Raw genomic sequence first — 27809 nt, 5'->3', positions numbered from 1 at the left:
TGTATAGAACTTAATAAATTGTGTTGGCTCACGTGTTTTCACATGATTTAATTATGAGGTGCTAATGTCTAATTAGGAGGAAGAAAAACTTAAAGAGATAAGGGGTAGATCTGTGATCAGATCTGTTTTTTTGATAGTCCATTTGAAATGAAAATTATATCATTCACTCTTCAGTGTGAACAATTTTTTTAAAGCTTTATTTATTTATTTAATTGACAGAGAGAGAGAGCATGAGAGGGAACACCAGCAGGGGGAGTGGGAGAGGGAGAAGCAGTCTTCCCGCTGAGCAGGGAGCCCGACGCGGGGCTCCATCCCAGGACCCTGGGATCATGACCTGAGCTGAAGGCAGACTTCAACTGAGCCACCTAGGTGCCCCCAGTGTGAACAATTTTTTTTTTATCTTTACATATTGAAAGTCCATGCTGTGGGAGGGTAAGGTACAACTTAGGGGGCCTTCCTTGTTCATCCTTTGTCGTGTATCTGAGTCTAGACTGATATACTTATCCCTACTCCTGCTTATTTTTTATTGTGGTAAAAAACACATAACCTTAAACTGACAAGCTTAACCATTTTTAAATGTGTGGTTCAGTATTGTTAAATATATTCACATTATTGTGCACCAGATTTCTAGGACTTTGTCATATAGCAGACCTATATACGATTAAACACTAATTCTCCTTCTCCCCTCCCTCCAGCCCTTGGCAAACCCATTTCTACTTTCTGTTTCTGTGATTTGGACTATTTTATACTCATACTCCATTTGTCGTTCTCTGACTGACTTATTTCACTTAGCATAATGTATTCGAGGTTCATCCATATTTTAGCCTGTGACAGGATTTCCTTTTTTTAAGGTTAAATGGTACTCCCTTGTATGTGTATGTACCACACTTTCTTCTGTCAGTGGACATTTCGATTGCTTTCACCTTCTGGATATTGTGAATAATGCTCTAAGTGAGTGTGGAAATATTTCTTTGACTTTTTGCTTTGAAATCTTTTGGATACATACCCAAAACTGAGATCACTCGATCATATAGCTTAGTTTACTCTTTCTCTAGTTCCTTGAGGTGTAAAGTTAGATTATTTATTCAAGATCTTCCTTCTTTTATAAAGTAAGCATTTACCACTATAAATTTTCCTCTTAGTCCTACTTGTACTGCATCCCAGAAGTTGTTGGTCTGTCACATTTTTGTTTTCCTGTATCCAGATATTTTCTAAATTCTCTTATTTGGCCTTTGACCTATTGGATTTAAGATTTTGTTTAATTTCCACAGATTTGTGGAAATTTCTGTTTTCCCTCTGCTATTGATTTCTAGTTTCATTCTATTATGGTCAGAGAAGATACTTTGTATGATTTCAGTCTTTTTAAATTGGTTAAGGTTTATTTTGTGACTCAAAATTTGGCCTATCTTTGAAAATGTTCCTTATACACTTGAGAAGAATGTGTATTCTGACTTTTTGGGTGGAGTATTCTGTAAATATCTCTCAGGTCCACTTGGTTTTTAGTGTTCTTCAAGTTTTCTCCTTCCTTATTGGTCCTCTGCCTGGTGATTCTATCCATAAGTTAAAATGGGGTATTGAAGGCTCTCAGTATTATTGTGCTATGTCTATTTCTCCCTTCAATTCTGTAAATTTTTGCTTCAAACATTTGGGACTCCTAATGTTAGATTATATATATATATATATATATATATATATATATATATATATATATATTCCTGGGGAATTGATCCTTTTCTCATTACACAATGTCCATCTTTGTCTCTAATTAATATCTCAAAGATACCTTATTTTATCAGTTCTTATCTCAAAAGCTATTTTGTCTCTTGTAAGCATGGCCACTTTGATCTCTTTAGTTTCCTGTTTTAATGGGACATCTTCTCATCCTTTCACTTGTCCTAAGTGAAAGGCCTATGCATGTCCTAAGATCTAAAGTGTCTTATACTGTTGAATCACAGACCTGTACCTCTGAAACAAATAATACATTATATGTTAAAAAAAAAAAAAGAAGAAGGGGCACCTGAGTGGCTCAGTCGTTAAGCGTCTGCCTTCGGCTCAGGTCATGATCCCAGGGTCCTGGGATCGAGCCCCGCATCGGGCTCCCCTGTCAGTGGGAAGCCTGCTTCTCCCTCTCCCACTCCCCTTGCTTGTGTTCCCTCTCTCACTGTCTCTCTCTCTGTCAAATAAATAAATAATAAATAAATAAATAAATAAACGCTCTAATTTAAAAAAAAAAGAAGAAGATAGCAGGAAGGGAAAAATGAAGGGGAAATCGGAGGGGGAGATGAACCATGAGAGACTATGGACTCTGAGAAACAAACTGAGGGTTCTAGAGGGGAGGGGGTGGGGGGATGGATTAGCCTGGTGATGGGTATTAAAGAGGGCACATTCTGCATGGAGCACTGGGTGTTATATGCAAACAATGCATCATGGAACAGTATATCAAAAACTAATGAAGTGGGCACCTGGGTGGCTCAGTTGGTTAAGTGACTGCCTTCGGCTGAAGTCATGATCCCGGGGTCCCGGGATCGAGTCCCACATCAGGCTCCCTGCTCAGCAGGGAGTCTGCTTCTCCTTCTAACTCTACCCCCCCTTGGGCTCTCTCTCTCACTCTCAAATAAATAAATAAAATCTTTAAAAAAATCTAATGATGTAATGTATGGTGATTAAAATAACATAATAAAAAAGAATTAAATAAGACAGATAATCAATGGTAAGCATTTAGCACATCATAGAGAGTTAGTAATGTCAATAAATTATTGCTTTTATTATTTTTTATCCCTGTTGTTAAAAAGATAGAATATGGATGGCGCCTGGGTGGCTCAGTCATTAAGCGTCTGCTTCAGCTCAGGTCATGGTCCCAGGGTCCTGGGATCGAGCCCCACATCGGGCTCCCTGCTCGGCTGGGAGCCTGCTTCTCCCTCTCCCACTCCCCCTGCTTTGTCCCCTCTCTCGCTGTCTCTCTGTGTCAAATAAATCAATAAAACCTTAAAAATAAATAAATAAAAGATAGAATATGGAAATTTCATACGGCTGAACCTAATACTGTATAGCCCAATGTATTAAATAAACAGTGAAGATAAAAAAAAAAAGTGTCTTATAAACAACATGTAATTGGGTCTTATTTTTTTTAATCCATTCTGCCAATCTATGTCTTTTAATTGTTATATTTAATTCATTTACATTTAAAGTAATTACTGATGAGGAAGGGCTTGCTGTTGGCATTTTATTCATTTCTTTTCTGAATGTCTTAGAGCTTTTGTGTCCCTCTTTTCCTTTCTTGCTGACTTTTTGTGTTTTGTTGATATTTTTGTAATGATATGTTGTAATTTCTCTCTCATTTCACTTTGTGTGTATTATATAGATACTTTCTTTGAGGATACCATGGAAATTACATAAAACTTCTTTAAGTAATAAGAATGTATTTTAAACTGATAATAACTTCTGTCACATGAAAATTCTATTCCTTTATATCTGTTCTCCCCCTTTTTGATGACACAAATTACCCTTTTATATTCCATATCCATTTATATAAGTTTATAATTACTTTCTATGTTTTTGCTTTTAAAATGTTATAACAGATTTAAAAGTGATTTATGCACTTATATTACAATACTACAGGATTGTATATTTTTTACATATTTACTTTTACCAGACTTTTATAATTTTACATGGTTTACTGTCACTATCTACTATTTACCATCACTTCAATTTGAAAGACTCCCTTTTGCACTTCCTTTGGGGCAGGTCTATCGGTGCTGAATTCCCTCAGTTTTTGTTTATCTGGAAATGTCTTGATTTCTCCTTCAACTCTGAAGGGCAGTTTTGCTGGATGTAATATTCTTTTTTGTCAGCCTGAAATTTTGTTTGTTAATTTTTTTTGTTTGTTTGTTTTTTATCTTCCAGCACTTTAAATATACATCTGACTCCATTTAGCCTACAAGTTTTCTGATGAGAAATCCACTGGCAGTCTGATATGAGGTTCCTTGAACATTAGTTTTCTTTTCCTTTGCTATTTTCAAGAAAAAAAAATGTTTTCTTTTTGCATTTTTGTCTGTGATAGTTTGATTATGATGTGTCTTTTTTTTAATATTTTATTTATTTGACAGAGAGAGACACACAGCGAGAGAGGGAACACAAGCAGGGGGAGTGGGAGAGGGAGAAACAGGCTTCTGCGGAGCAGGGAGCCTGATGCGGGGCTCGATCCCAGGACCCTGGGATCATGACCTGAGCTGAAGGCAGGTGCTTAACGACTGAGCCACCCAGGTGCCCCCATTATGATGTGCCTTAATGTAGGTGTCTTTAGATTTATCCTGGTTGGACTTCTTTGAGCTTCTTTAATTGGTATGTCCATTTCATTCCTCAGATTTGGGCAGTTTTCAGCCATTATTTCTTCAAATAGATCCTCTGCCTTCATTTCTCTCTTTTTTTTCTTCCTTCTGGGATACCCATAATGCACATGTTGTTCTCCTGGGTGGTCTTCTGTAATTCCATTAAGCCTTATTCATTTTTCTGCCTTTTATTCTCCTCTGACTTGATGATTTCAAATGACCAAACTTCTTCAAGGTTGCTGTTTCTTTCTTCTGCTTAAGTCTAACATTGGTCTTCTCTAATGGATGTGTCAATTCAGTTATTGCGTTCTTTAGTTCAAAATTTCTGTTTGGTCCTTCTTCATTGTTTCTTTGTTGATGTTTTTACTTTGTTCATGTATCCTTTTCTTGATTGAGTTGAGTGATTTGTCTGTTTTCTCCTATAATTCATTGAGCAGTCTAATAAGGGTTATTTTGAATTCTTCGGTAATTCATATTTCCATTTCCTTAGGGTAGGTCTCTAAAGATTTAATTTGACCCTTTGATTGGGCCATTTTCCCCTATTTCTTTGTACGTTGTTTTACCATCTGTAGCAACTTTGGCATTTTAAGCATCAGCCACCTCTCCCAGTCTCTGCAATCTGGTTTTATAGAGGGGAGACTTTCACCAGTTGACCCAACTAGAGATTCTGAAGAATGCTCAAGCCTTTTCTGAAGTTGTATCCTCTCAGGGCTTGTGCATGCATCAGGAGAGGTTTCCTGGTTGCTAATCAGGAGCTTCCCCTTAGATCTGTCTGCTACTGTGGACTCTTGGTAGTTGAGCTCCCCCTTGCTCCTGTCTGCAGTACTGTAGATTCCATTGTGGACCAGACCACATTTATTGCCTTTGTTCTGTGACACCAACCTTGCATCTGTTCCTAACAGCCCTTAGATTCAAGTAAGAGAGAGAGCAGTCCTTTGGGCAGCTTTCTAAAAAGTCAGAACACTGGATATATGTTCCACTGTTCTGTTTCCCTTCACTGGGAGAACTCAGGAGTTGGGACTTTCTTTCCAGTAATGCTTACTGTGTTATGGAGAGGATCTATGGCCATGAATTTTCCAACCAACTTCAGTGCAGTTGGCTTTTGCTTCTCTGGGGTTCAGGAACCTTTTAACTGGTTTCTGTATTTCTTCCAAGGGCAATTTGTCTGTATTGTTGTTAAGTTGGTATCTCCATAGGGCAAGGAAGGTCTAGGGCTTCCTATTTTGCCATCTTGAGACTTCACTCCTAGACTTGATGTATTTTTTTCTAATAAGAGTTAAACAGTTGAAGGACTAGTTAAATTAATTCACATCATTCAAAGAGCAAAGAGTATTTTTAAAAATATATTCCTTTACTTTATTATTGTACTACCAATTTCTTAGTCTGCTAACAAATAGTATGTTTGGCCTGAATGTTTGTACACAGTTGTAGTTTTTTGTTTTGTTCCGTTTTTAAAGATATGGTTAGAGTTGAGTTTTTGAAACCATGCTAATCAAAGCTTAAGTAAGATCCAACATATTAAATTATTTCATATTTCTCTTATGAATATGGTTTATTTGCAGACTTCTGGCAGTATAGATATTTTATTATCTAAGAATGTTCATATTAGTCTGTAATGTTTCAAGTCTTTATAATAGTAAATACCACAAATGTATGTTTACAATGATCAAATATCTATATGAAAGTGTTTAGTATTACACCTTAAGGATATGATAGAATACTATTAAACATGGGTCAGCAATATCTTTTTGTAAAGGGCCAGAGAAAATATATTCAGCTTGAGGACTAGTGGAAGGAGTCAGTACAGAAAGAAATAAGCATGACCAGATTTGGCTCAAGGGACATTGTTTGCTAAATCATGTTATAAAACATCAAACCAAGAAAAGGATATTAAAATCATCAGTATATTTTACTAAAAATACATTTTTCAATAAAGTTCCTGATTCAGTCAGTTCATGTGATGATTTGGCCTATTGAATATTAAGAATTTCAATTAAATCGAATATTTTATATTTGCTTATTTAATGAAAAGCAAAAATATAACATAAAAGCATGTGTTAAGTATGAATATGCATACATATAGTCTCATGTATTAAATGCCTATATTTTATTTGATAAGTATTACCATTAGTCTATCTGATATATAAATTAAACAATCCAAGATACTTTAAAAAATTATTGTCATTGTTATCATTTTAAACACATATTTGACCTTTTTTCAGAAACCCTGGACACAAAAATAAATGCAAATACCATTAGATTCTTTTTGTGTAATTGAGGTTAAGTTCAAGTGTAAGGTTTGACATTTAAAAATTTCAACTACATTTAATGTTCTAAGTCTCCTGAGCTATATGTGTGTCTGGTACAGTTTTAAGTGGAAAAAAAATTCTTTAATTTGTAATAAATATCCCTATGGCAAAGAAGCCTGACACAGTTATAGCTTAAGTGATCATTCTCATCATGAAGAAAAGCATAAAAATTTAGCCATACACACATTACTGAAGATCCTCTGTAAGACAGGATGTTTCTCTTTTCACTACAAGTGAGAGGATGTTTAGCAGTATGTCACTAGGGATAGTTAATATGTTCTATTTCATAGCATTTGTTCTTTATTAATGGGAAATATGAGAACATGTTATTTAGCAGCCAAAATATTTTTAACTAGTAATTGTGATCATTTTGTCATAATTTATTATCCTTTTATCCATTTATCAATTCAACAAAAGTATATATGCTTATTCTAGGCCATGTGCTAGATGCATACTATGTAAAAACCATCTTAGTCAGCTCTGGATGCTATAACAAAACACCACAAGCTGGGAGGCTTAAACAACAGACATTTATTTCTCACTGTTCTAGAAGCCGGGAAGTCCAAGATCCAAGTGCTAGCATATTTAGTTCCTGGTGACAGTCTGCTTCCTGGCTTGTAAACAGCCACCTTCTCAGTGCATGCTCACATGGCCTTTCCTGGAGTATGTGTCTGGAGAGAGAGAGATCTCTCTTTCCCTTCTCATAAGGGCACTAATCCCATCATGAGGTCTCACCCTCATGAATTTATGTAAACCTAATTATCTCTCAAAGACCTCACCTCCAAACACCACCTTGGGGATTAGAGCTTCAACATATACATTTTGGGGATTGAGGGACACACAAACATCCAGCCTATAGCACTAATGAAGGAGAAGGAACCAGTTCGGGTTCCCCTGGAATCTACAGTTTAATTAGGGAAACTGAGCAAGTTGATGGAACAGGAACAATTTTAACAGAGCTCCGCTGTGTGGTGGAGGAACACAATTCACTGATAGTCAGAAGGCAGAGTGGGTAGCCCAGCTATTTCCTGGTCTTGTGAGCTTGGAGCAATTACTTTCCCTCTCCCCGTGATTGAGGATACTTGACAAGATCAGTGCTTCTCAAAGTGTTCTGCAGGACACTCCTGTCCTGTGTTGTTCATGGGTAGTATGCAGACCTAAATGGTCCTGTAATACATTTTAGAAATCTTTCAAATAAAGTTGAAGAGGATTCATCTCTGTAGGATTTCTCTGTGCCTTTATTATAATACTTTTCAAATCTCTAAGAGAGATACAATGTTCTATCTCCCCAAATTTATGCTATGACATCTCTTGACACTGGGCACACAATCCCTTTTGCTTTGAAGATTCCTTATGATCCACTAAGTGGGAAGAGTAAAGAAAGCACTTATTATGTGGACTTAACATGCCCACAGTTTACAGAAAAGAGAAAATATTTTTAGCTCCACATACATGCTAAATTCCTAGACAATGATTTAAAAAGTAGTTTCTTTTCTTTAATTCAGATACGTGATTATGGAGTTTCTCTATACACATTCAATTATCATGGAGATGTATTGACTCATAAAACAATGTAATTTGGAAGTCTGAATGCACAGGGTGACACTTGTTATGTTCATGCTTATGTGATCATGACATCTGACATTTAGTTCATGGATTGTCAGCCTCCCATGGCATCTCCCTAAGTGAAACTGTGATGTCTTTATTCGCCTGTTTTCCAACACAGTGTCTGACCTTTAATGCAGGTTTTGATTTATGGGTTTACAGAGACTATCAGTAACACTTCTGTTTTAGGTTACACTATACCTATATGCATGTAATGGAAGATTTTTACTTAACTAATTTTATGCGAGGGGATGGTTATTATTAATTTAGTTACAAAAAAATGGGCTCAACATTTTTTTTCTTTTCAAAAATTAAGGAATAGCCTATGTATCGCTATAGTGCTTGGGATGACCTACCTATATATTTAATAAAGCTCATGTATCTGCAAATGTTCTTTGATCTCTTTGCCCTTGTCACAGGCTAACCCAGCTCTAGTAGTCTCACCTTTCATCTCTGCTTTCCTCTGTCTGCGGTTTTTATCTTGATTATTGTTTTGAGCAGTGCAGCTAGAATGACATGCTTTATTTTTTTTAAGTTGTGATCTTTGAAAATCATACATTACACCAGTCAAAATGAGGACAATGCTAAGTTGACAAAAAATGCTCAAAGTTGTCTCAACTGTATCTACACAGGCTCACTTTTCCTGCTCCCAACATTGGACAAACATTGTATGTTTATCATGGATTTCAAAATTATTTTTATTCTCAAGATTTGAGCAAACAGTTCTCTGAATTTTATCTAATAAATTTGGGATAATGACTACAATACCTTCCAGAGAACCGATGAGGCTACTTGTTATAATCTGGTTCATAACTTCCACATTTGATGGTCATTGGCAGGTAAAGCCATTAAGCTATAGATTTGGTCAAACTAGGACACTTGTCTTTTTAATGGCTTTTTTTTATATCCTTTACTTTCTCAGACTAGACACATGGGGAAATACAGACTTTTTGAGCTACCTTCTAAGTTGAATCCCAACTTTTTAAATCCACACATTTCAAAATGTCCCAATTTTTACATGTGAAATGTGTTGCTACATAAAATATTTCTCTCTCTTTCATTGCTTTATAGGAATAAATCTAAATCTTTAGAACACTCAACAATTAGCCTCTTATTATCACATTTAATTGGAATTCCTCATGGTTCAGAATCAGGTGGCTTATGAACCACCTTTTAAAGAAACCTAGCTTTATAGCATTTGTTATAACGTCATTGATAGTACAGAATATAAATATGCCATACTTTGAGAAAACTAGAAATCTTTTCTATAAAAACTTTTGCTTACAAAATGACAATATACTCTACCAGATGTCTCCCTTTTTGAAAAATTAATTTTGAATTTTCTTGCCAGATGGTTTTGTGTCACAACTTGATTTTAGAGTTCTTTTATTTGTATATGTCTTCCGAATGTCTCATTTTATGTCTAAATCAGTATCTTTTATTTGACTGGCTTTACAACTGTACCTGTCACGTATATGATACCACCACCCATGAGTTAACATTAAAAATCAGGTTTGCTCCAACAACGTTCTTCTAAAACTCTTCTCTTTTTAGGTGCTTTAAAAAGTAATGGACGCATGTATGGACTTAAACTGACTTTCCTTCCGGCTCATTTTTATTTCCTTGTCTATTTCTTCTCCTATCTTTTTTTATTTCACACTTTGATTAGCATAATGATTAAATGCAAGTAGTCTGCCCTCTTTCTGTACCAAAAATTCTTCAGTATACCTCCTCCTGTCCCCTAGGGGTCAGAAAGTTCATTGTTCTGTCTTCTAAGTTAAAAGACTTGTTGCCTTACATTGTTACCAACATTTCTGGGGCTGCCCCGCCTCTTTCCCCGTTTTCCTGTTTGGGTCCATAATGCACTCGGTTGCTCTTTCTCTAAAGGTTTTTACCTGGATCCTGTAGATGACAAGAGATGGTGCTTTACCGCTGTTTTGAACACTTCTGTCTGGGGCTGTGCTTCAAACCCAGCTGGTTTGGAGATCTGAATCTGCCACACCTTTAACTCTCCCCTCCGCTAGAGTCATGGTTTTCTAAACCTAAGAATAAAAATCTTCCACTCATGACATAAATTCATTGTTTTCACTGCAACTTGACTCAGTGTTGCCAGAGTTGCATTGTTAGGAGAGAAATGTGATGTATGGAACATACTCGGACTCTGGTCCAGGGTAGTTCAATTAATATTTGTGGATGATCATATCAATCACTTATTTACTTATTTGTATGTAAATATATGTAGATGCTGTTACTAGGAAATGTCCCTAGAGACACCAAATATCTTAGTGTTGTTAGCTTCTACCATATCTACCATATACTGAGTACCTCGTGACATTGCGAAGTGATGGGAGGATGTTTCTGTCTACAGATCAAACATCTGGGTCAGCATATAACGGCTTCCTGAGTCATCAGATCAAACACTGATTAAAATGACTTTATGTATGTTTTTAATTTATTCAGAAAATGTATTACAATTCCCACAGGTACAGATAAATGCAAATTTTTGGTTTTTATTCAGACGATGAATAGGATTTACACGTAGAATTTAAGGAAGGAGAAAATGAAAATAAATTAACATATAATACATACATATCAATCACCATGTAATAAATAAATATAGTAGGTAAAAGCCTGTTGTATCTTATATGTAAAGGCATGGGTATTTCATAACTAGAATTTAATTTAGAATTACTTGTTACATTTTTTAAAAATTTCAAAATATGTTATCAGTTTATTTTGAATATTTTTGGGTTATTGATATTCTCTGGTCTCTCTGTACACTTGAAATATACCGAAATGATGATGTAATATCACCAAAAATTAGCTTTTTAGTATAAGTTGTAATTAAATTTATACAAAGGGCATTTTTTAATATTTTTTTAAAGATTTTATTTATTTATTGGAGAGAGAGAGAATGAGAGATAGAGAGCACGTGAGAGGGAAGAGGGTCAGAGGGAGAAGCAGACTCCCTGCCGAGCAGGGAGCCCGATGCGGGGCTCGATCCCAGGACTCCAGGATCATGACCTGAGCCGAAGGCAGTTGCTTAACCAACTGAGCCACCCAGGCACTCCTACAAAGGGCGTTTTAAGTACTTTTTTCCAGGGTCAAATAAAAAAAAAAATTAGTGACAGGTGGTAGGTGATCTTGCTATGATGTGATAGGAGAAAGGGTAAAATTTAAATACAATGTACATTCTAGAGTTAAGAAAGAGATAAATTAGATTTATACCAACAAAACAAGATAAAGGCCTAAGTGATTATATTTTTCTATATTTAGCAATTTTATCATATATAAATATAAAGCCCCAATTATCTTGAAATTTTGTGCTGGGAATAAAAAAACATTTCCCCACTTAATGCATATGGTGTTTTATACTTTTTAATATATAGCCATTTAGGGAAGAAACAATTCCAGTAGAAAAACTCCGTGATGACACTTCATACCTCCTCATCCCAGATAAAATCAATGTGTTCCAAGGCTTGAAATTATCCAGCTAGTTTATGTACCAGCGGTGTCCATTCTGATGCAAACTCTGTAGCATGGTGTTCTCAAATGAACAATCACACCGTTGATGAAAAAAATAAAGACACTTTTCTCTCTTTGCTTCATTTCAGCTTTGGGGGGAAAGTGAATCAAACTGGTGATTCTCAAACTTTAATGCATAAGAATTGTTAGGATGGTGTTAACAGGACTGTTCTGATTCAACAGTTCTGAGCTAGATCCAAAAGTGTGTGTCTTTGTCAAGCTCTCATACCAGACTTTGAAAAGCAAGGAAGTGGAGCAATTCAATGCAGGCCAATGGACCATTCACGTAGGCACCGAGAGACGGGTTTAATATGTACATACCTATACCTGGAAAACTTGACCGGTTAATTTGACTTCACTTTGTCCTTTCTTTAATATCAGATACAAGGAGTCGTGGTTACTAGCTCTTGTGAGACTTAGAGTAATATCATGTGTCTAGTATAATGATACATGGTCATCAGCATGTCTGGTTTCCCCAGGAGCGGCCGGCACAGGCTCTGTAATCTGGAACCAGCCTGCTGGGCACGTGGGTGGGCACCACGTGGAGTTACATTGACTCCTGCTTGCAGAAGCCTATTGCGCTTGCTGCAGCCCATCTTGGAATTCTTGGTAATTTCATCTTTGTGTAAGTGAAGACTGAGGCGGGAGTGTGCACATGTACAGAAGTGGTGTGCTGGACACAGCGCCCACACGCGTGGATGAGGTCCCGTGTGCAAGGCAAGCAGCGCGCATCTTCATCCTGCTCTGGGACCCACAACTGTGCAGCTGGCTGCCCTGCATAGACCTGTTCTTCCATTTCCCACCAGTTTTTGCCTCTGGATTGATTAAAGATGACCCACCTTCCCCATCCCAGCCATATTACTCAGAGCCCCCAGTCCCAATCAGTTAACTAATCTGACCAATTCATTCCTATTAGTGTGGTGACCAAGAGCTGGAGTAGAAGTCCAAGGTCACATGAAGAACTTTAAGCTGGGCTGCTGTAATGTCCTTCCCCATCTGTCACCCTGGAAAACCCATCCGTCCTGTGTAACCTGGGATGAGAGCAGATGTACCACACTGATGAAAAGGAATTTTTGCAATCCCCACATCTTTAGCGTCATTTCAGATGCATTTTTTATTCTATAAAATACCAAAGCTGCATATTTTGTCTATCTGTGCTATGGGGCTTATAGAGAGAGGTATCAGTGCTAAATACTTAGAATTAGTTTTTCTATATTTTAGGCTGAATGCCAGTATTACATGATGCATTAAAAAAAATTGTCAGTGCCCTAACTAAAGGCAATTCCATCTAGAAAAGTGCCTGATTATAGTCTTAGGATCTGTAAATATTGGTCCTGTTTATCTGAGAACACACTGTTCATGAGAATTTTGTTGTTATCTTTAAATGAGAGAGAGAATATAAAACATTTGTTTTCATATTATGTTTTTCTGGAAGGATAGAATTCCCAGAATCACACTTAAAATTTTTCATAAAGATTGCCAACTATGCTTGAAAAACAAGAAAGCAAGAGAGCATTGTCATGGGTTTTGCATATAATAAGAAACATAATTTTAAAGGACCTTTTAAAATGTGCATGTGTTGGAATTGGAGTATATAATAGTAAACCTTAGTTTTACTTACTTAAAGGAGCAAATTTTATTATTTAAGGAAAAGCTTGATTCACTGCATGCTGAATATGAAATGTATTTGAGCATTAGCTAACAGCTGATTTAAAGTTGCCTGAAGTCTTCTTGGTAGACTAACAAGAGAAAGAATTAAGGTCTTTGTTCATTTCCTCAGGAGGAGAGCAATAGGGGAAAAAAGCTATTTTGTTATTCCAAAAATAAGCATGTTGTTTATATTGCATACTTCCTAAGCATTTGTCCCTGCATTTCTGCAGCTGTGGGTCTCTCCGCATGCCAAGAACCAGCCCTTCCCAGCAACGGCATCAAAATAGGAGATCGGTATATGGTGAATGATGTCCTCTCCTTCCAGTGTGAACCTGGGTACACCTTGCAGGTATCTTCCTTTTGGGATTTGGGAATAAAGAGGGTTAAACATAGGAGTCCTTGGCCAGTTCGGTGAAGCTGATGCCCGAGATTTGTACCCGGAGAACTAATTTAGTTTCTCTCACTCTGTTTGTAAATCAAAGTAGTCTCATTAATCCATGCATGCTGGTAATCTTAATTATAATGTGGAAGTAGCTTCTAACGAGGATGCATTCTTTCATAGTTGAGCATCTTGTTTTCATAATTATTTTATTTCAAAATGTTATGTTCTCCCCATAAGTATGAAGATAAAATTCTAAGGGACAAAGTATTGACACAAGTCTCTTTCAAAGTGTCACCCCAACAACCCCTGTGCACACTGTTCTCATGGTCAGTTGGGCAGATCATCATTCCATACATACTCTGTGCCAGGTACTGTGGTGCTCAAATAATAGGTTTCAATGATTTCCAAGAAATATTGAGGAGTCGTTATCATTTTTTATAATTTTATATAAAAGTTTTCATGAACTTTTATAACCTAATATGTACCAACATTCGTTCTGTTTTGTTTTTTTTCTAGTCTAATCATAAATAGGCTTACTCGCAAAATAGTTTCTGTCACTTAGCATAATTCTTATAGGATTCTCCCTGCCAACAATGGCTGTTAATAGTCTACGCATGCATATTACACAGTCAAGCAGAAAAAGTTAAGCCTAATTATGTGTCTCCTCTTTGGTTATTTCGGGTAATAGAGTACTTTGGGCTGTCTGCTTAGAAACACTGCAGAGCGGGGACAAGTCACAGACGCGCCAGCAACCCCTGAGCGCTGACGGAGCACCCCCGACTCGCATCACACACAAACCTGTGTCTGTCCTGGGCGACCCCATGATGTGGGAGCTAGGAGGCAGGTCTTTCCTGGATGAGGATGGGAAGCTGAGCCGGGGGGTGACGGTGCGGGGAGAGAGAAGAGCTGGGAAGGCATCCCAGGCGAGCACCTGTGCAGGACACAGCAAAGGAACCATCGCCGCTGTTACTATAAACTAACATCAGTGTGGGAAGTCACCTTCATAAAAACAGCCACAACCTGCAGATGTTGGTGGGCACTGTGATAATTGCAGGGACTCTAGAAAGGATGGGCAGACCCTTCTTTGCAAAGCTTAAGAGTTACTGAGGGGCCTTGCATACAGGTTCTGCCTCTAAGCAAGTTTTTAAACAAGCACACGGAGGGTACTTTAACAGATTCTTTAAGACAAAACTTAACCACGTTATAGTATAAAGAATTCTGAGTCACATCCCTTGCGCTTCATGTAGAGGGACACCACAGTACATACTGATAAGCCATTATTATGTCCTTTTTTTATTTTTTGCTTGCTTTCTAAATGTACACGAATTCCCACACATGAATACTTGCTTTGCTCATGGATGTTCATCTTCTTTCTACTCATTCATTATGTCACTTTGCAGTTACTATGAGAATCCTTTTCTAAATGACACCTTTGCAGCCCTCAGAGAAGAACACAGAAAGGAGGATTCTGGAAGGACCCTCCTTAGGATGGGTTGTTTAACAAAATGCGGGCCGAGGAAGAAGCAGACTCCCTGCTGAGCAGGGAGCCCGATGTGGGACTTGATCCCAGGACTCTGGGATCATGACCCGAGCCGAAGGCAGCCGCTCAACCATCTGAGCCACCCAAGCGCCCCTGACCCTCTTCCCTCTCATGCTCTCCATCTCTCATTCTCTCTCTCTCAAATAAATAAATAAAATCTTAAAAAAAAAGATCTGTTTCTAAAAAAAAAAAAAAAAAATGCGGGCGGATAAAGGCCTGTGGATACACATCTGCAGAGCCCTGCCAGGCTGCTCATTAGCTCTGGTTTTCAAATGCAAACTAAGGTATTGGGTCTTCTTTAGGGACTGGGCCAAGCTTTGACTTCACAAGCTGCCATATTTGGCATTCGCAGGAGTGAAAAAGGATCCTGGCTTTTTTTTTTTTTTTAAGTTGATAAAAATGGACAACACATTTGCTAACACGTTAACATAATCCCAGCGTGCATGAATGACATATAATTTGTGAAGAGTTCACACACAGATGTGCATGACCTGCCTGCTTAGGTAGCTTCCTGGATGCGGTACAGAGGTGCTATCCCATGACACGCAGAGGGAATCCTGCACCTTTGTGTGCTTGAGGATTTCCATCTTCCTCAGCCCTGTTTCGGCATCCTTTACAAGATGAAAAGCTGAAAACAGAAAATTCTTATTTTAAACTAGTAAATACATAGACAGGGTCCTATCTTGTTTTCGATCCATGATACGCATTTCAGCTGGAATAACTAATATAAAATGTTTGTGCCAAAATCAATAACAGAGTATGACCTAGATTGATAATAAATGACTATTTTATTGGTAGTCTTCAATAAATGTCTTTAAAGGCCTTTGCACTTTACGTTTTCCATAATTCAGGAAGAAATTTATTAAAGATAATTTAACAGATCAGAAAATGAGTGCACACAGAGCATGAATGTTAGCAGGAAATGTACTGCACAGAAGGTCTTCTTTAAGAATAAATACAGTCTCCTTTTGCCTTAATGACTTTTTAACATATCAGAAAGTATTAGAAAATGAGTTTTGTGGCAGATGAATCATGTATGAAATATTTCTGAGCTTAGGGAATTGGTTTGTCATTGATAACTGCATCAGTGCAAATTCTTGTTTGATGCGTCCCCAGTGTGGCTGGGATTATTTGACATGAATTAAAGATTTGTTTCCAATTGCCTCTGTGCCAATTATGGGTGGCAAATGGAAACTCACAAGATCAGTACCCACAGCAGATGAGACCACCGAGTCACACGGAAGAAACAAATAAATAGAAACGAATAGTCTGCACAGAGGTGTGCCCATTTACTACTTCTCCATTAGAGTGAGATTTTAGCACAAAACACAGAATTTAACTTGCTGCTGTGTGATTTTTAAAACAGAAGTAATAGGACAATCTTTTTGAAGGTTGAATGTTGAAAACTTCCTATATTTAAAGGCTAAAGAGACTGTGGGTGATGAGGATTCATTTTATTGCGGCCACAATTCTTTGGCAGTTTGTGAGCCTGTCTGATAATACAATGAATATTAAGCCTCCTTTTTCTCTGATGAAGGAGGAACTGGCCCAGTTCTTTGTGGGACCATAAGGGGTGTGTGATTTGTACGTGAACTCTAAGCAGGGAAGGTGACGAAGAAGGTCCTTCTCAGAAGCAGATCACATACTGCTGACCTTCCACCCTTCAGATGGATCCCCAGTATTTCCTAATCATTTACAGCCTCCCAGATCAACAGCTATAACTTCTGATGATTTAAAAAAGAAAAAAGAAAAAAAAACACAAAGATGTGTCTTTCCCAAGCCATTCCGTTAAGCATCAAGGAAAGGAGCATGTCACAAACAGACCATTGAAATGGACACTGCAAGATTTTGGTGTTCGTGAAAAGAAGTACAGTGGTTATGGATTTTTTTTTTTCTATCTTGATTCCAAGTATATGATTCATTGACAAACATTAGTGGACTACATTCCACGATTTGCGGTTTGTAATTTAAAAAGGAAACCAAAGGAAGTACAGATAGTCTCACACTGAGTCCTTACAAACTCTGTCTGCAGTGATGTGAGTTTTATTCCCTTTTCTCTTAAACAGGGCCGGTCCCACATTTCTTGCATGCCGGGAACTGTGCGTCGCTGGAACTACCCGTCCCCGCTCTGCATTGGTATGGACTCTCCCCCGAAGTGGTGTTCTGTGCGTGTGCACTAGCAATCACGCAGTGATCAGCTCCCGGAGCTACTCTTCCGGGCCTCAAATGACACATTTTTAAAGTCCTTTCAAAACTGTTGTTACTTAATAATCACATCATGATGCAATAGAGGTGTAGCAAAAGTTGAACATGCATCTTGTCCCACGAGAGGTACTGGCTCAGGTTTCTCATAGTCTTAGGACCAACCTACACGGGTTAGATGTAAGATTGCTAGCTCGAGGCACTAGACTCAAATTACATTTGTATCAGAAGGCCAGTGGATTAATTATGAGAAGGAAGGAACAGAGCAGGTCTGAAAGTCTGAGTGCTGTTCTGTGTAGGCCTTTAGGCTCCAGGAAAATCGAGTTTCCAGAAACGAAATTCAGAAATACAAATAAGTGACTCGAAGTTGGAGGGATAGTATTTTATAGGAGAAAGAGGGAGGGGTCCGCCTGTGGATGTGCTCATTAGGACAGTGATCCAGCCTGCCTCTTTAGAGAAAAGCATCCCAAACACAGCATTGCAAGAGGAAGGACGTGTCCGGGGCCCAATTAACTGTTTGCATGGAGGACGTGGTCGGAGTGATTCCCTGGGCAGAGCAGGTGCTTTTCACTTACCTCCATTATTTTTATTTTTATTTTTTAAATTTTATTATGTTATGTTAGTCACCATACAATACATCATTAGTTTTTGATGTGGTGATCCACGATTCATTGTTTTCATGTAACACCCAGTGCTCCATGCTTACCTCCATTATGGGAAGACCTTGATGTATAGGGCCCCTTAAACTCTGCACAGTCTTCCCCTCACTCAGGCCTCAAGCTTGGCCACCACCCATCAGCTGTCTGTCTGACTCAGGAATCTTTACTTACAGCTCAGGTGACCACACAACTTCGTTGGGTGCTACCCTCACCTGTGCAACTCAGTCTACCCCGGATGCACACTTCCTGCCTTCCTCAAACCCTGTTACACCTCCTGAATCCCCTTCCCAGGTGAACCCCCATGATTATCACCTGTTTTATATAATCTGGGTATTATCTCAGCTTCCACATCATCCACCAAATGCAGAGTTCCTCATCCTTGCTGGCCTACCACCTAAATGGTCCCCAGTCTCGATTCTCACCTGTTAAGTCCTCAGCCTTAGGTTCTCACAGGCTTCTAGTACCTGTACGGCACCTTCTAAGTGACTGCCATCAGGATTCTAACCTACAGTCCCCCAGTTTCGGGGATCCTCCTAATTTATCAGGGGAAGGAGCTTGTGTACCTGCTCACGGCCCCAAATTCTACTCCGCACCCACGCCACACCCAGAACAGCATCTCCCAGCTTCAGGGACCTGCTGGCAATTTGGTTCTGGTACCACCTGCTCTCCTGCTCTCACTTCCCCAAAACATCCGATGCCGCCACTCATGTCTGCGCTCCCGGTATCTATGCCCTTCCCCGTGCCCCACCTCCCACAAGCTCAGTGTTGGCCCCCAATTTGGGCCCCAGGCCAGAGGAGAAGGCAGTAATACATCTCTCTTTATGTGAAAGGTTGATACTTTGTTCATCACAGTTTTGTTTTTTGTTTTGTTTTGGTTTGCATTCCTTTTGATGTTTCCAAATATTGCACCAACATATTGTTTGAGCATCCAGGCATGCTCTTAAAGTTTGCAACTGAGGGAGGTGCTTCACTGGCCAGACCCTCACCCCAGCTCGGCCCGGGTTCCCACCTTGAGCAATGACAGAGTTATTTCTATGATATGGATGACTCTACTTTTTCTTGTGGAGCCGTGATGTCATGTAGCTCAGGTTAGTCTCCCTGCTACACCCAGGACCTTAAAGACAGAGCTGGGCGTCCCTCAGCACTCTACTGTGAACACGTGGTAGGCTCTCAGTAACTTCGATTCCAGAATGACCAGTAGATGACAACATGGGTCATTATGACAGTGACCATGGACGCTTTGTTCATAGTCCCTCTCTTGCTTCCCGCACGTGGATGCTGTGCGCGGTGCACTCGGAACCCCCTGGTCTCTAGAACGCAACCTTTGAGCATCTTCATATTGCATGTGGCATTTCAGGAGAAAGTGGTCAGCTTTCCTGAATAAAGGCACGTGATTGTGAAGGCCACGATACAGCCTGGAAAGTGTTCTTAAAGCTACTCACACGCTGTTCCGAATCCATTTGTAGAGGAGTATGAGAGCTTAGGGTTCGTTCAGGCCCCCACAGGGAAAGCAAGAGAGCTACTCTCTGTTACCTATTCCTCTGAAAGCCTGATTTTCCCCCATCTCCCACAAATCCTCGGTATTAAATGTTTTTTAGTAATCTGTAACTTCATTACCTTGAACGGGAAACAGATGGAGTCATATACAGGAGAAAATAAAACTAAGCCAAACCTTTAAAACAGAACTGCAGCCTTTATGATGTTCTCATGCAGGAGACAGTACACATCCTGTATCCCCTGTAATGTTCATCACAGCGTATTTGCTTACAAGTGAAAATATTCCCTAGTGACCAATATCTGTTTTCCTGAAAGTGATTTCTTGGTAAAATTAAATGTCTAGGTTACCCCGTCACCTAAAACGTTGAAGTTATTTGTACAGAGATTGGAAATCCCAGGTGTGACCTGGAAGGGAGAAACAGAGAGATACAGGTGCCAAGCTCAGGGGACTGCCTCCTCCCTCCCCGCCTTTTACTTATAAAAGCATCCATCTTCCTGTTTGTTTTTTGGTGAAGAACCTTCCCTGAAACCTGGGAGTTGAAAAATTTTAACTTTGAAATGAAATTAGCTCACAACAGGTATTCAATCAAACAGTGTGTCATTGCTGGTACTCTGTATTATGGGAGGACATGTTTTATTCAAATAGTTAACCTGTATTAGCCACATATCATTGATTTTTATCTTTTATTTATTTGCCTCATATATGAGCAAATGTCAAAGGTACATCAACTTCTCTAACACCTGCTCACTCCTAACTTTTTACAAGCTGTAGAGAAAGGTTTTTCATTGGGAAACTCACAAATGACCCACAGTAAATCTCCAAGTCTGATCTGAGAGATTGAAAGGTGTTTTTTATTTATTTTGTTTTGTTTTGTTTTCTTTTCTTTTTTTAGCTGTTAGCTTCAAATTAATATAAACTGGGGGATTTTTAAGACTAGAAATCTGTAGAGAGATAATCTTTTACTTATTAGCTCTTAGAAATTTCAAGTCCTAATGAAAACAATTTATATCCAAACACTTCTCTACAGGTTACACAGTGTCAAGCACCATTCTCAGAGCTTACCCAATATTAACCATTTCAAACATCACAACAAGCCCCAAAGCAGCCAAGGTGTTTGCCAGATCCTTCCACCCAGCTGGCATTCCCTATGCCATGGGGTCTTTCCAGTGGGGCATGCCCTGTGCCCTGGAGTAAAAATTCCACATATCATCACCAAAAAATCAGGAATTTGCACAAAATAAGATAAATTCAGTGAGATCTAAGATCCCCAGCTATTTGATAGTAATCAACACTTTGTCCTTTGGAGATACCATATTTGCCATTAACTCTACATAGGCTACCTCCCTATAAGAAAGGAGGGAGTTTCTCCAGCCAGAAGCAGGAGGTCAGTTTACCAAATGGTGGTAGACAGGAAGGCCTTGGGAAGAAGGCTGAAAGTTGATTGTAGCATTGAACAAATATACAGTAAGACAAGTCCATTGGTGGAGTTTTTTAAATATCACAAAGGAAAAAAAAATTTGGATGCACATCCTTTGGGAGCTCTGTTGTTACACCCACCCAGTGATTTTTGTACATTTTAGATAAAGTAGGATTACATCTCATGATAACTAAGTATTGGAGGAATTAGGTGTGAGAGGAATCTGTGTGAGAGGAGATCTAGCCAATGCCCAGGCACTCCCATCTATCTTCACAACACTGTCTAGGCCTTCATTTCTGTCTTCACAACACCCAGAGTTGACCCATGTGAACCAAGATGTTGCTATTGATGGTGACTTCCATCATCCAGCCACCGAGCCAGATGTCCCTGCAACATGGTCCCAGTCCTTTATTGGAGATGTACATGGATGCCTATCGTTTATAGTTCCCCATCTTTCCCTCTTCTTTTTCATGAAAATCATGTTCAAAATCAAAAGGGCCTCTTCAAAAAATGTCACCTTTATTTCACATGTGTCTTGGTATTGCTGCCACTGATTTGGCATTTTCATGTCCATCTGTCCTGTGGTTGGACAGACATGTTTACTGTCATCGCAGGGTGAGAGACCTGAGGGGAGGGATATTACTGCTAAATATATTTAGGGATGCCACTCAGATCCACCAGCCTGCCTTCACCAGAATGGACAGACTCATGGATAAAGTACATCCCAGAGCCTGTGTTTCCACATACTTGGTATTCCCACAAAACGGCACCTCGAGAGGTCATACTCTGACTGACAACAAAGTTCACATTCAGGGTTTTGCTGACATTATTCACTCATCCCACAAAACTACATTTTTAATTTTTTTAAGCCTACATCTTTAATAACTTATACAGTGTCAAAACCCAGAGTAGGATTCCCTAGCTTGGGCCATTACCATATTCACCAGACTTGATTTTTTTAAGACTATTTAGATTTTTCCCCATAGCAAATGTATCCTCAACAGATAAAGTGTTCCTACATTTGTGGTTAAAAAGAATAATAAAAAAAAAAAAAAGAAAACTGCACTACAGACCCTGAGCGGAGACTCAGAGATCCCTGAAAGAGGTTCCTGCCGATACCTAGTTTGCCTAATAAGAACATTGTTAGAATAGCAAGAAAGCCTTTTAATGTGACTTCCTGCAAAGATGTGACACCATTTGCATTATTACTTTGAAATATAAGAAATAGCCATTTTAATAGGTCACAAATGGTTAAAGGTCACAATTTCATCTGCTTCAACATATATTATTTGACAAGTGTTTTATAAAATCAGTTGTTTCTTTAGAGTCAAACCTCGGCTACAGTAGGCATAAAATGTGAGTAACCCAGGTCAGGCCAGCTGCAGAGGCTTAGTTCACGCCTGGTCATGATGATGAGTGTAAGGTTTCCCCAGGGAGAAGGTGGTTTTGCTGAGCTGCACTCCAAAACAGAACAGAATTCCAAAGGTAATGTATCCTGCTTAAAAGGTTGGTCCTGGAGCCAGATGGAGCTGGTATAATATTCTAGTTGTGTTGTTTAGGCAAACTGCTTCATCTCTTCAGGCTTGGTTTCCTAATCTATAAAATGGGTAACAATAGCACCAACATTTTTAGGGTTTTATGAGAATTAAGTCATGCTGTGTGTTTACTCAGCCTGATAGGTAGCACATGGTTACCAATGAATAAATAGTAGCTAATACTACCACTCAATAAATAGCCACCCATAACCTGAAAGTCATGGGGATGCCTGATGAACATGCATTAAACTGAGGAACCTTTCCTGAGTCTCTGTGCACCGGAAGTAGATACATTTTGAAAACAGTCTTTGTTCTTAAGTAGTTGACCTGGGAGAGGGAGAACCAGAACCATAAATATAACCAGTCATTGCATCAATTAGAGCAGCAGGAAGTAAATCCCTTTGCTAGAAAGCAATGGCCCCCAGCACTAACCACGCTTGTCCACTTCACAGCAACCTGCGGAGGGACGCTGAGCAGCATGGGGGGCGTGATCTTGAGCCCAGGTTTTCCAGGCGCTTACCCCAACAACCTAGACTGCACCTGGAAGATCGAGTTGCCCATTGGCTATGGTAAGTGAAAGTTTGTTTTTTTTTAATTCCTAAAAATTCAACTTTTTAATTTCTATCTTGGAAAGATTTCCGCTGAATAAAAAATGCGTCTTCTTCTGTTGACGTAAGTGTCTTTAACTGAAAGTGGCTTAGAAATTTAAATAAAGCTTTGGCAGAATAACTTCAAGAACAGAAAGTTATTTAAAAATCAATTCAGCCATGCAGCTCTTTTCAAGGCAAATTAAATTAGATGGATGATGATAGAGTAGGCACATGAAGTATAAAATGTAGCATCCCTAATTCAATTATCCATCTATTTATAATACCACATTTTATAATCAATTTCTGGAATGTAATAATGGTTGTTTCTTTGGAATGATTTTTAAGGCTTTTTCAGGTTATGACACATTTTAGGACTGTTCTATAAATTTTTGTAATTATATATTGCATTGATTTAGGTTCATGAAAATGGATTTTTATAATATTTAGTTAGAGACTTTCAGGTTATCTACCTTAAATAATTCATAATTTAAATTGTTATGGACACTAAAATCTCATTATGGCCTTTTCCAGAAATTCATCATCTTTGTGAAATTTTTATTCCCTTTCATGCCTCTCCTTGTCTGCATCATGATTTCCTTCATATTTGAGTTCATTAATTTGGGTTTTGTGATATTCTCCAAAGCACACAACAGGTAGGTGTACCAAATTAGGCCCTCACTTGGTGTCCTAGGATATAGTAATTGAGAACTTAACTACTAAGTGAAATGTTAGTTGAATGATGAATGAACTTAAGCCCAAGTGGAAATCACTGCCCTAGAAGATCATATTTCTTATTAAGTTTTCAAAGCTTTGCCTTAAGAACCTGTGCCCAGAGTAGCAGCATCAGGAGGAGTGCAGAATGGAGAGAAAGGGTCCACTTGCTCAGCAGAGAGCAACCAAGAGGAATCGTGGGCAGGAGGGCCTGGCGGGCGTTGGTCAGTTGTGCAAGCATGGACATGCTGTGCACAGACACCGAGTGTTACACCAGGGAATCAGGGGAGTGTGGAAGGGCACCCCCACTGGGGAGACCTCACAGGAGGTCCCATTAGGGTCTTTAAGGGAACAGCCAGAGGGCAATTGGGAACAGGAAGGGGAGAGAGCACAAAAAGATTACAGAGGCTCTCTACTTCTTCCAGGTTTTTTAGTGTAGTTTTGTTTTTTCGATCATCAACTCTATGAGCATCAGGGAAGTAGTTGTTTGATCTGCCCTGTGTTTAATCAACATTAGCTCAGCTATTGTCACAGGTGCGGTCTGTTTCCCTTCCATGGGGATCTGAAAATATGGATGTGGTTGATACAATGGTTGAATCAGGTGGTGGGTTGGATTGGACATGCATGTGACCCACCATTTTCCAACAACAACTTACAGCCCTTGAGGATCACAGGCTTATTAGACAAATGACCAAGGTAGTTAAAAGCAGAGATTCAGAGAAATGCAGGCCCACTCCAGCACTGACTCTGGTAGGGTATGGTCTATTGAAATGGGAAATGTGCTTTTCTCATCTTAAAAACCAAAAGAGCCACATAGGGTTATGGTGAGGACTAACTAAAATGATTCAGGAGGAGTTCAGCACAGGGCTTGGCAGTGTAAACAGCAATAACAGAAAACAAAGAAGTCAGCTGGTTTTTTTATTATTATTCCAAGTATTTCCCACTTTCCTTTCAAATCTCATGAGAAATATATTATTCATGAATGGATATAAATATTTCATTAGCTTGTTTTTCCAATTTGACCATTCTATGATTGAGAAGGTTATTGTCTGGCATTTCTCCGTATGTTGCTCACGAATAAAGCAATATGAAAGATAATAATTCAGGGGGAAAAATCAGTCAAGTTGTCTTTTATGGTCATGATCTATGAACTCAAACAAAATATTTATTTGAGGAAATGCCAAAATGAGAAAAAAGATTTATGAAATGTTATAATTAAAATAATTTAAGTCTTTAAATATTTGATACTGCATAGTATTGGGTTTTGAAAGCATCTTGAAGAAAAGGCAAAAAAAAACTTTATGTCTTAAATCCTAAATACGTACAAAATAGTATCACTATCTCTAGTTTTTTAGAAAAGATGTAGTTATGCTTCAAAATACAGTTGACCCATGAACAACTTGGTCCTTGGTGTGCTGACCCCTGCATAGTCGAAGATCCAAGCATGACTTTTGATCCCACAAAAACTTAATTAATAATAGTCTGGTGTTGATCAGAAGCTTTATCAATAACATGAACAGTTGATGAACACATATGTTGTATATTTTTATTATATACTGTATTCTTACAATAAGCTGAGCTAGAGAAAAGAAAATGTTAACAAGAAAATCTTGAGGAAGAGAAAATACACTTATACTTCTGTACAGTAAAAAATCTGCATACAGATGGATCCATACTGTTTAAGCCCGTGTTCAAGAATCAACTGTAATATTACAGATTTGATGTAATTCAGCGGGTTTGCCTGTGATAAATTTTATAATCTATAAACATCCTTCTAAATATCAAGTTACAAATTTAGGGAGAAGGCATGTAAGCAGTGGTAGGTTCCTCAACATGGTGAATATTTGGGATTTTTCCCTACCTGCTAAAAAAGCTTTCTGAGGTTTAAAAAAATTACAGAATATTTTGCTGATGTTGAGAAAACTTAAAAGCCTAGCTTTCAACCCCATATGAGATTTTTGAAACTCTTAAGTAAATTAATTTTATCTATTCCTGGTCTTTTTCTTCATTTTTTTTTCTTCTTTTATGTCTGCCTCTTCTCCCTTGTAATAACACGGCTCAAAACACCACCTCTCGTTTTGCTCTCGGATGCACACATTTGAGCCCCCATTTTCAGCTGCATGTGATGTTTTTTCATCTGGGGCATCTGAAGGTATCACAGCCTCCATTGGAATTCAAATTCATAACTTTTCTTCTTCTCCTTTACTCAGTCTATTCTGCAGTGGATTCTTCTATTTCATTCCCTCTCTGTACCTCCAGCACTACTATTCTCCCTGCGGCTTCCCTTTCCCTCAACCTTATCTTGGCCGTAGGTTCATCCCAGGCTCACCCAAGTCATAGGCAAACATCAGATCACTCCCCGGGAAATTTTGAGAAAGTAAGTTTGGGCTTGAAACCCAGGAACCTACAAGTTTAAGTTAAACACTCCAGAGGTTTCTTATAAAAAACAAATGAACAAACAGGAGAATAGCAAAGATGACTATTATCACCTTTAATGATAATCCCCCCCATCTCCCATATTATATCCTATTAGCACCAAACCTTGGGGTGATTCTGGAATATCTCCTGTCATCACCACCCAGGACAGGGCTTCTGTTTTCCCAGTGGGATAGGTAGGGAGATTGGAAGATATGATTCTACAGATGTCACAACAGATGTTTTACCTGGAAAATTTTAGCTGTTAGGATGATCTTGGTAAGCAAGGTGGAAGGGATTTCCTCCTTCAAGGCATTATGTGATGGGTATTTTACATTAAAAAGTGCGATAGAGTTACCTGGCTCTTCCCAGTGAACATACTCATTGGGCACATTGCTATCACTGCTCACCATCTGTACCTGTCCTAGTCTCCTGCCCGTGTGTGTGTGTGTGCGTGTGTGTGTGCGTGTGTGTGTGGTGTGCATCTATGGAGGGGGGGTCTCCTAACAACCCTTTCTGTATCTGAGGTTTGGGAAACCATTTTAAACAATGTATGTTGTAGTATCTCTGGAAAGTTCATCAAGAAATGGGCACCGTGGGGAACTTGCTTATATAAGACACAAAGAAAAGATCAGATGATTTCGAATATATACTTAACCTTGAAACACTAAACACCAAGGAAAATGATTGCTTAGCCCAGTGGTTCTCAGCTTTGGCTGTGTCCAAGAATCAGTGGTAGGGGTCAAGTTGTTACAGTGAAATTCCTGTGGCTGGTCGCCATGCTGTGTCTCAGCACTGCTGGCCAGACAGGGAAAGGGGATCCAGAGTTTTCTTAAAAATAAATTCCATTTCAATATTTTTACAGTTTCCTCATTTCTTCAAATGCTACCTTGGGAATCTGCACATGCATTCCTGTGTTCTTGATCTTCAGGTGTAGGTTTTGGTTGCTCGGGGCATTAGTGACTACTGTACTGGTAAACACAGATGAGTTCAGTTCCTCCAGCTTCCTGAATAATACACTTATGAACATGGCATCGTTGCCTTTTTTGAGGTCTTTCGTTCATGGAGGATTTTATCAGGGTGTTTTGAATCTTTCCATACAACTGGATTTCATGGGACTGCTTGATAGATTATCCGATACATTAGTTAAGCAGCTACCAGCTTAGTCAAATAATCTGATTAGTCAATAGTTTAATTAAACAGGCTAAATGAATAGTGGCTTTGGCAATATGTGGAAACTACCTTTGTCTCGCATTGCTAGTTACTCGTTCCAGTGACAACTATTTCTTGCGTCCCATCTCAGGGAGAGAACTAGGCTTTCCAAGTGATGGAGGGGTTTGGAGCAGACGGGTGGACAGCAAGTGTCCTGCGTGCTCCTGTCTGGGGGCTCTGGGTTGAGTAGAAAGCTTAGCGCTATCGGTCACCAGTGCTATGAATTTGCAC

General features: G+C 38.8%; 1 protein-coding gene across 2 annotated transcripts in view; it reads left to right on the top strand.

The window, feature by feature from the left end:
- CSMD1 (CUB and Sushi multiple domains 1) overlaps window positions 1-27809 on the top strand; it is a 2052675-nt gene that overhangs the window by 1837007 nt on the left and 187859 nt on the right. For both annotated transcript variants that reach the window (XM_073902260.1, XM_073902259.1), the window contains 3 exons: window positions 13648-13766; window positions 17406-17475; window positions 23103-23219. In XM_073902260.1, coding sequence (XP_073758361.1) covers window positions 13648-13766; window positions 17406-17475; window positions 23103-23219 — 306 coding nt within the window. The remainder of the gene's footprint in view (window positions 1-13647; window positions 13767-17405; window positions 17476-23102; window positions 23220-27809) is intronic.

Source organism: Callorhinus ursinus, unplaced genomic scaffold (genome assembly GCF_003265705.2).
Source record: "Callorhinus ursinus isolate GAN/ISIS: 27379988/994484 unplaced genomic scaffold, GSC_fseal_2.0 scaffold17, whole genome shotgun sequence".
In the NCBI taxonomy this organism is placed as follows: domain Eukaryota; kingdom Metazoa; phylum Chordata; class Mammalia; order Carnivora; family Otariidae; genus Callorhinus; species Callorhinus ursinus.
The sequence above is the reverse complement of the archived record's forward strand: the minus strand, read 5'-3'. Positions and strand labels throughout refer to the sequence as shown.